Genomic DNA, 9,717 nt, shown 5'->3' with positions numbered 1-9,717 from the left:
GGTGGGGGGTAAAGCGAGAAAGCAAGCTACCAGGTCCAAGACTTGAACTGTGGTTCACCTTGTGGGAGTTCAGCATCCTTAACCACCATGCCACCTGCTGGCCCCTATTGTTAGTTTTTATATTCAAATTCTGCTTCCCAGTTTATTGACTCACCGTCAGCAAGTTACTTTCTCTTTGCTTCAATTTTCCAGTCGTACGAAGGATAATAACAATAACTATCTCCTCCTGTTACTGAAATAATATATGTGAACCTCTTAGAATAATGCTTGACACAGAATTTCAGCTAACATTTACAGCATTCTAACTGTCATATTCATTTTCTGATGTGGAGCTTGTGAAAAAGCAGTTGAAAAAGCACCATTCAGGGGAGAAGCATGAGAAATTGCAGCAGTTGCTTCAGCGAATGGTGAGTGGGGAATGACTGCGGTGGCTGCTGAGAGCAGGTAAAGGCAGAAGGTCATTCATAGTCACTCCTATTCATCCGTCTTGTCTTCACTCCTCAGGAGCAGCAAGAAAAGGCAGAGCAGGAACGGAAGCGGCAGCAGGAGCTACGCCTGACCCTGAAGCAGGAGCGGAGGGCTCAGGCCCAGCAGGGCCACCGACCATACTTCCTGAAGAAATGTGAGTAGGGCACAGCTGCTGCAGGCTGACTCCAGAGAGAGGGTGCAGAGGCCCGTGTTGGGGGCTGGTGAGTTCCTTCAAGGAAGGCATGAAGGCCAAATCCTGTAGTAACTTGGAGGCAAGTGGAAATAGTAGAGAGGGATTATTTGTAACCAGTCTTGTATCCCTGGTTAGATTATAGTAGAGGTCGTCTCTTTTATTTCTGTGTACCCCTTCCACCCTCTCCCAACATGCTGGGAGCTCACGGTTGATTTGAGTAAGACTAGAATCTATGACAAGGTTGGCTTGCTCACAAAACGTGGCAGTGAACTCTAGTCAGCTCACCTGTGCCAGTGTGGTGGCTAGGAGTTACTGACCTGAGGAGAGGGAAAGACTTTTCCAGTTGCTCACCAGCTCTCTTCCCCACCCTCTAGCTGAGCAGCGCCAGCTGACGTTGGCTGAGAAGTTCAAGGAGCTGAAACGCAGCAAGAAGCTAGAAAGCTTCTTGAGTCGAAAGAGGCGCCGAAATGCAGGCAAGGACAGGAGACATCTCCCTTTGAGCAAAGAGTAATAAAGAACTGTCCTCTACCACAGCCCAGGACTCGTGAATCTGTGGGCACGGTCTTTGGTTTGGCCCGTTTTCCTGGTTCTTTCCCATTCAAGGGCAAGGATCATAGCTGCCTTAAGCTAGGCTAGTCCAGAGATGACTAGAGGGCTCTCGGACCACCTCTAGGCCTGGGCAAGAAGAGCAGCTTCTGCTGTGCCACACTGCCTCTGCTTGGATCTGTTTCATCACGTCCTCCTGTTTTTGCCTTCAGTCAGTGACTCTGAAGAGAAGAAAAGGGGCCAATGAAGGCCATGGCGTCTGTTCGTGACTCCTAGGTTGGGACTTTATTGTAGGAGCTACTTCATAAACATTCTTGTTACTCATCTTTTTATTCTGCTTTTTCATGGGATTTGTAAGACCTAAAATTAGTCTTTTAGTGGACCATGTATGGGGAAGGGCAGGCAACAAAGCTTAAATTTTCTACAAAATGGGAAATCAGTTCAGAGATGCCTCATTCTTAAATCTGGACCCCCAAAAGATGCTATATCATTTAAAGGGTGAACCAATCCCATAACTTACTACTTGGCTTTTGTCTTAGATGCAAGAGAAGGGAGAGGATGGGGCCATGAAACTCCCCGATAGTACATAAGCACAGCTGGCCCTCAGTGTTGTTTTAGACTAGAATTTATTTGTATTTCCCATGTGGCTGGGGAAATCCTCTGGCTGCTAATTTAATTTAGTTGGTCTTGGGCTGGCAGTGTCACCAGGCACCTGACAGAAGCAAATGCAGTTCTCTCTTGAGAGTTAGTGTTTAAACAGTTCCAGACCTCAAGGGATTCTTCCAGATAAAGTCTCAAGGAATAGGAGCTTGTAATTAACACCAAACACACAAGGAAAGAAACCACCATGAGTAAGAGTTATTAAGAACAAGGAGCAATGAGCAGGGAACATGGTGATTACCATGTAGGATTTCCACATGGCCAAATGTAGTTTGAGCCCTGGACCCGGTGGGTTGAAAATCACACTGGGGGGAACCAGCAGTTAGTGTAATGGCTATGTTGCTGGACTCCCACGTGGTCAACCGCGGTACGTGTCCTGGACCTGGTGGCTTAACACTCACGCCAGGTGCGTGTGCCTGTGTGCCTAAGATCCCGAGAGGAGAATGGAGGAGAAGGGGTTGCGGTGTGACCATCCCCCCTGGGGGGAGATTTCTTGCTTTCTGGCTCTGTGTCTCTGTCTGTCTGGTGAACGCACACGCCCTATAGCAAAAACCTCTCAAAAAAAAAAAAAAATCACACTGGGTATGTGTATGTGCCCAAAATTCCAAGAAAAGAATGGAATGTAAGGAATTTCAGCATGGCCATCTCCCTAGAGGGTGATTTCTTATTTGCTATGTCTCTGACGAGTGCATATACCCTATGGAAAAACACTAAAAACAGGGTCGGCTGGGGACCAGCAGGTGGCATGGCTGTTAAGGCACTGAACAATCCCACAGGACCAGCCATGGTTTGAGTTCTGGACCTGGGGGGCTTACTGTCTCACTTCCTCTCTCTTTCTCTGGTCAAATTAAAATAAATGAATGGAAAAAGGAAATTAAAAAAAAATTCTTAAAAAAAAAAAAAACAGGGTCAGCAGGTGGTGTAGTGGTTAAGGTGCTAGACTCCCACATGGCCAACTATGGTTTAAGTCCTGGCTGGACCTGTGGCTTGCTTTCTCATTTTTGTCGTTCTCTCTTTCTCTGGTAAGTACATATGTCCCATAGCAGATTAAACAATAATAATAATAGTAAATGAAATTAATTGAAAAGCTCCACAAACAAAAACGTTAAACAACAGAATCAGATGGGCCAAGATACATGAGAAATGTGAAATACAAAATAGAAAATATTTTACTTTTTTCTCTTTTTTTTTTTGTAGAGGTATTTGCCTTAGGTCAGGTGTACTTGCTGTGGAGAGACAGTGAGAGGGAAAGTAAGAAATTACACCACAGGGGGAATTACTATACTACAATCAGGGTCTTAGAGGAGACAGAAAGAAAGCAAGAAATCACCCCTTAGGGGGGATGGCCATGCCACAATCCCTTCTCCATTCTCTTGGGATGTTGAATGCACACACACGTGCCAGGCATGTTTTATGTCGCTGGGTCCAGGACTCAAGACCAGTTGACTATATGGAGTCCAGTAATAGAACCATTACTCTTATCTACTGGTCCCCATTTTATGTATATTTATTTTAAGAATTATTTTATTTAACTTTATTTATTTATTTAGACCAGAGAAAGAAAGAGAAAGTGAGAAAGCAAGCCACTAGGTCTGCAACTCGAACCATGGTCGGCTGGCCTTGTGGGAGTCCAGCACCCTTAACACATGCCACCTGCTGGCTCCCGCCCACCCCATTTTACTTATATTTAAAGAAAAGGTATGACTGGGACCAGCAGGTGGTATAGTGGTTAAGGGTCTAGACTCCCACAAGGTTGACTGTGCTGTTCGAGTCCCAGATCTGATGATTTGCTTTCTCCCTTTCTCTCTGGTGAGTGCACGTGCCCTATAACAAAATTTTTAAAAATAATAATTGTACCAGCAGATGACGTAATGGTTCCATTGCTGGACTCCAATGTAGTCAACCACGGTTTGAGTTCTGGATCTGGCGGCTTGAAACACTGGGCACATGTGCATGCGTGTCCAAAATCCCAAGAGGAGAGTGAAGGTGAAGGGATTGCGATGTGGCCATCCTTCCAGGGAGTGATTTCTCACTTTCTGTCTCTGTCTTTCCAGCAAGCACAAGTGCCCTATAACAAAATCTCTTTAAAAAAATAAATAGGGACCAGCAGTTACCGTAATGGCTATGTCACTGGACTCCCACGTAGTCTACTGCGGTTCGCGTCCCGGACCTGGTGGCTTAAAACTCACTCCGGGCACATGGGCGTGACTGCCCTAGGTCCTTTTTTTTTGGGATTGTGGCATGGCCATCCCCCCCCCGGGGGGGGGGGGGATTTCTCACTTTCTATCTCTCTGCCTGTGTCTGGCGAGCGCACGCGCCCTATAGCAAAAACAAACAAACAAAAAACTAAAAAAAAATTAAGTTAAATCTTAAAAAAAAAAGTATGACTAATTAAACAAAAGTAAAACTTTTTGGGCCAGCTTTGGCAGCGTAGGTGGTGGTAGAACACATTGGAGCCACGTAGGAAGGCGCCTGGTTTGGATCCCGGTTGACCTGAGCATGCAGTGTGTGCTCATGACCCTGGCTGGCTGGAAGTCTGGCAGCCATTACCACAGTTCGGAGTATTTTTCACATCCTAGAAAGAAACGCTGCACCCTTCAGCAGTCATCCTTCATTTCCTCTCAGTCCCCTCCGCCCCAGGTTGAACCGTGAACCACTCATCTACTTTCTCTTCGGGACATTTCATGTAAGTATGAAACAAGTCCGTATTTGTTCTTTTGTGTGTGTTTTGTTTCTCTGGAGGGGGTATTGACTCCTTTAGTCTTGACCAGCCAAGGTCCCAAACCAGTTGTAGGAATTTAAGGAATTGTGGGTGTAACGTTGGCTTCACAACAGGTCAGGGTAGAAAACTTCTGTTTTCTGTCCAGAGAGCAGAGAAAGCAACTCAGGTCCTTCCTGGTATGGGTGACAGAACCATGGACTGTGCCTGAAGTCCAAGTTGCTCAACCTAAATTTTGACTCCTGGATTTGGGTAAGAGGTGTGTGCTGAGGGGGGTGGACAACAGAGCTGGCTGTACTGCACACAGGAGCACGCAGGGTTTGGGGCTAAGACTGACTGCTGTGTTCTTAAGAATTGCTGGAGGGGACAAGCAGTTGGTGTAATGGCTATGTCGCTGGACTCCCATGTAGTCGACTGCGGTTCGAGTCCTGATGGCTTAAACTCACGCCGGGCGCGTGTGCGTGCGTGCCTAAGATCCTGAGAGGAGAATGGAGGAGAAGGGATTGTGGTGTGGCCATCCCCCCTGGGGGGTGATTTCTTGCTTTCTCTCTATGTCTCTGTCTTTCTGGCGAGTGCACACACCCTATAGCAAAAACCTCTCCCCTCTCCAAAAAAAGTGCACCACTCCCAATATTAGCATTCTATTTTTAATTTAAAAATGTAAAGCTTTAAAAACATTTTAAATTGCATATGTGAAAGACAGTGAGGCTTTAACTGGCGTTTTCTTTAATACAAGGAGGTTAAATTTTTTTCAAGTGCTTATTGGCCAACAGCAATTTTTCTTTATTCCATTTCTCAACTAAGGCACTCAGGTTTTCCTTAGTGAGCTGAAAAGCTCCTATGCATGCTCAGAAACAAATCCTTGTCTATCGTGTGTTGCAAATATTGCCTCGGTCTGTCATTTGCTGTGTCAAAGTCTTGCCATTTTAGGAGGCTAATCTAATGATCACTTTCAATAACTTACTTTATGATTTTGCCGTCATGCTGAATACGCCCTTTCTGAAACGGAACGGTAGTAAGCAACTATGGAGTGGAAAAAATGGGCAGACATCACCTTAACCAACTGACCAAGGTCAACATCACCCATAAAGTTATATTGATACCATGTAAACCCTGACTGTGATGCAATGAGAAAGATACTTTCGTGCCCCCCCCATGCAAAAAACCCCTCCCCCCTCCCAAAAAAAAAAAAAAAAAAATGCTGGAGCCTTCATCCATTGCAGATGGTTTCTGTGGGAGGCTGATGGCAGGACAATTGAGTCAAATGCATCAGGGCTTGAACAAGTTCAGTGAGTTGGAGACATGGCTCACAGCTCAGCCCATCTAAGAGCCCATGGGCAGAGGCAGTGCAAAGCAGGCCCACCCTCGCTCCTACGTGTAGCACACACTGGCCTGGCAACCATAGCAGGCGTCTTCTCTGGGTTTCTGGCAGGGAAGGAGAGGCTTGTGAAGAGCTTGACACTCAGAACAAAACACTTCTAGACCTGAGAGCTAGCTCAAGAATGAACAACTGGCCTGGGCCAACAGAAGGTAGGCCTTGGTATCTGGGACAAAGGTGGAGAGGCACCTGAGTGACAAACTGCAGCAGTTCCGGTGTGCCCTGGGCCTGCTGCTGCCCATCTAGTCTCTCCGCAGGGCAGCCACGGGCCAGCAGGCTGGCACCTGCTGCCAGAGTCACCAACACAGGAGCCTAATGCCTCAAACCAAGCAGGAGCCTTCTTCCAGGGCCCCTGCTGCCTTCTGTTCTGTTGCTTCATCTTGAGCACCGAGACTGTCCCAGGCCCTGAGTCCTTGTAGACTCTGTCCTGGGTAGAGTTCCCTGTCTGGCCTCTGTGCCCTGCTGACCACCTGACTCTTCCCCTCCCCCCATTTCTTCTGTAGCTTTCTCCCTGTCACCTCTGGACTGTAAGAAGAACCACAGGCTTTGGATGCCTGGATCATCCCTCCTTCCCTCCTCCCAGTGGCCCTGCCAAGACACAGAACTTCCACCCCTGGCATTGGGGGCCCCTGACCCGACCTGCCCTGCCTTTGTGGGGGTGGGGCCAGGAGAGCCAATCACAACAGCACAAAGCAAAGCCTTGCACACAGTGCCTCCAGCACCTCACAAGATTGCCCATGGGCTAGGCGGTAATAGAAGTTTGAAGGTAGTTCAGCTCTGCATGCCAGAGGGGGGCAGAGGCCGAGAGAAGAGGGTCAACGTGGAGGAGGTGGTAGAGGAAGATTTGAGCTGCAGTCCTTCCAGACCTGTTTCCAGCCCGGATCCTAAGCCATCCCATGGAGAACACATTCGGGTTCCTGGGTGCTTGTAGGGCTTCCAGGCTGCAGGGATCTTCTCTCTCATCTTAGGGAAGGCTCCGGTGAAGCACATTCACCCAGTGGTGGCCTAAGCAAGAACTGATTGGCAAAGCCGGCACCTTGTCAAATGCTTGCTTGCCTGTCACTCCCGTCGACTCTGGTCCAATTCCACAAAGGAGGGAAATGAATCACTGCTGAGTAATCTGCCTGCTGTCGTTTGTATACGTCCCATGAAAATTCCCATGAAAATCGTGTATTGAGCCACTGTTAACAGGATTAAGAGGGTGGAAACTTAGAGATTAGTGAAAAGAAGTGAGGGGACCAGCTGTTAGCGTAATGGCTATGTCGCGCGACTCCCGCGTAGTTGACTGTGGTTCGAGCCCCGGACCCGGCGGCTTGAACTCACGCTGGACGTGTGTGTGTGTGTGCGCGTGCCCGAGATCCTGAGAGGAGAATGGAGGAGAAGGGATTGCGGCGTGGCCATCCCCCCCTGGGGGATGATTTCTCGCTTTCTGTCTCTCTGTCTCTCTCTGTCTGTCTGTCTGGCGAGCGCACGTGCCCTATAGCAAAAACCTCTTAAAAAAAAAAGTGAGGGGGCTGGCAGGTGGTGTGGTGGTTGAGGCGCTGGACTCCTATGTGGCCAACCACGGTTCGAGTGCTGGACCTGGCGGCTTGTTTTCTCACTTTCCCTCATGCTCTGTCCCTCTGTTCCTCTCTGGTGAATTAAAAAATAATAAAAATAAATAAAATTAAACCAAAAAAAGGGAGACAGACACATGGAATCTAGACTATGCTCTTTCTGCATGCGTTTTCTTCCTATATATATATATTTTTGCTATAGGGTACATGCATTTTCTGAAACACACACACACACACTCCTGGCATGTTTTTCACGCTGCCGGGTCCAGGACTTAAACTGTGCAGCCAGCCATGTGGGGTCCAGTGCCTTCACCTGCACTCCTTGTGCTGGCCCATGCCTCTCTATTTCTGTCAGCCGTGTTGTGCTGTAGCAGACCTGATGCCACCAGAATCATGATTTGATTTAACCTAGATTTTTTTTTGGGGGGGTGCCAAAGGGCATGTGTATTCACCAAAGAGCAACAGAGGGAGAGAGAGAAAGCACACCCTCAGTGGTGTGTGGTCATGCCACAATCCCTTCTCCATTTCTCTATCCTTTTGGGATTTGGGCACATGTACACTTGCACCTGGTGTGTTTTTCAAGCAATAGTGCTGGGATTTGAACCACTCAGTCATGTGGGATCTGGCTCCCTTAACCACTAGGCCACAACAGCCCAAACCTCAATTTTTAAATTTTATTGGTTTTGGGATCAGCAGTTGGTATAATTGCTATGTTGCTGGACTCCGATGTAGTCGACCGCGGTTCAAATCTGGGACCCGGTGGCTTAAACTAATGCTGGGTGCGTGCCTATGATCCCGAGAGGAGAATGGAGAAGGGATTGCGGCATGGCCATCCCCCCAGGGGGTGATTTTTCGCTTTCTGTCTCTCTCTTTCTCTGTCTTTCTGACAAGCACACACACCCTATAGCAAAAACCTCTCAAAAATAATATTTTTTTATTTGTTTCTTTTTTAGGAGGAGAGATTTTTGCTATAGGGTGCATGCACTTGCTGGAGAGGCAGAGGGACAGAAAGCAAGAAATCACCTCCTGGGGGGATGGCCATGCTGCAATCCCTTCCTCTGCAGGCTCCTCTTGGGATCTGGGGTACGCATGCACACATGCCTAGCATGAGTTTCAAGGTACTGCATCCAGGCCTTGAACCACAGCCAACCATGTGAGAGTCCAGCACCATAACCACCTGCTGGCCCCTCCATTTCTTTATAAATCACCCAGTATCAAGTATTTGTTAGCAACTCAAAAACAGACTAATGGACTGCCCAAGTTACAAAACCATCTGGCAAGTGGCAGCGTGGGTGTGGGGCTCCAGCCTGCCAGGTGAAAGCACTTCTGACCACACACCCTGAGAAGGGCCTGGGCCCACTGAATCCTCCTGTCTAGAGGGGGCTGCCAAGTCACACCTGACTCCCTCTCCCCCTCCCCCATCTAGCTTCCTTGTCCTCACAAGACTTGTGGCATTTCAGGAGACATCTTCCGTGCCAGGGTGCCCCCTCCCCTCTCTGACCTCCAGCGGTCAGCACACACACAGGTCGTGTATTCAAACTCCTGCCTTTTATTTTGGTAGGAAGCCACAGCCCGACCTGTTCTGACCCTATCTCCAGGGCTACCGGAAGGTAGAGAAGCTCTGGGTGCCCGTGCAGGAGGCATAGGGCACACCCCGAGAGCGAATCTGCAGGGTGTGGAAGGTGAGGGGCGGGTTGGGGCCCGAGGAGCCTGGGTTCAGGGACTCTGTGTGAGGCTCCAACACGGTCACAGGGACTGCGTAGGACAGCATCTGGGGCCGGTCGTCATGGCGTCTCAGCGTGCCCTTGCCCAGGAGGTGCAGGATGCAGGAGAGGACGTCTGCACTGCCGCAGGCGGACCCCCTGCCCAGGCTGCTGACCAAACCCCTGGGGGGACACGGGCCCTTCTGCCACGCCTCCAGCACCTGCAGGGAGAACAAGGGAAGCAGTGGGCCAGGGGCACCAGTGCCCCACCTCCAGCTCCCACCAGGAGCTGCTAGGACAGGCCCGAGGACACTAGGTGTCCCACTCACCTTTGGGCTACAACCTGACCCCGACGCTTTAAAGGCCAACCCACCTCCTGTGGGCCAGCGCCCAGTGCCCAGCCAAGCCCCTCATCCACTGTGCCCGCCCCACCTACCAGACAGACAAGCTGGTCAATGTGCAGCCCCTCATCCCCCTGGGCCTTGAGGATTCGC

At 49.2% G+C, this 9,717-nt stretch overlaps 2 protein-coding genes across 3 annotated transcripts in view; one reads left to right on the top strand and one right to left on the bottom strand.

Annotated features, from left to right (window-relative positions):
• RRP36 (ribosomal RNA processing 36) overlaps positions 1–1,194 on the top strand; it is a 4,733-nt gene extending 3,539 nt beyond the window's left edge. For both annotated transcript variants that reach the window (XM_006148541.3, XM_006148542.3), the window contains exons 5-7: positions 333–407; positions 505–622; positions 1,036–1,194. In XM_006148541.3, coding sequence (XP_006148603.1) covers positions 333–407; positions 505–622; positions 1,036–1,172 — 330 coding nt within the window. In that variant the 3' untranslated portion in view covers positions 1,173–1,194. The remainder of the gene's footprint in view (positions 1–332; positions 408–504; positions 623–1,035) is intronic.
• Positions 1,195–9,049: 7,855 nt separating this feature from the next.
• CUL7 (cullin 7) overlaps positions 9,050–9,717 on the bottom strand; it is a 21,119-nt gene continuing 20,451 nt past the window's right edge. Inside the window, exons 26-27 of the mRNA XM_006148540.3 lie at positions 9,660–9,717; positions 9,050–9,444 (exon numbers count right to left, since the gene is read on the bottom strand). The exon at positions 9,660–9,717 is cut by the window's right edge and continues 24 nt beyond it. Of these exons, the coding sequence (XP_006148602.1) occupies positions 9,121–9,444; positions 9,660–9,717 (382 nt within the window). The 3' untranslated portion in view covers positions 9,050–9,120. The remainder of the gene's footprint in view (positions 9,445–9,659) is intronic.

This window comes from Tupaia chinensis, unplaced genomic scaffold, assembly GCF_000334495.1.
Source record: "Tupaia chinensis unplaced genomic scaffold, TupChi_1.0 Scaffold000238_1, whole genome shotgun sequence".
NCBI lineage: Eukaryota > Metazoa > Chordata > Mammalia > Scandentia > Tupaiidae > Tupaia > Tupaia belangeri.
Note: the sequence above shows the minus strand (reverse complement) of the source record. Positions and strands in the feature narration are given on the sequence as shown.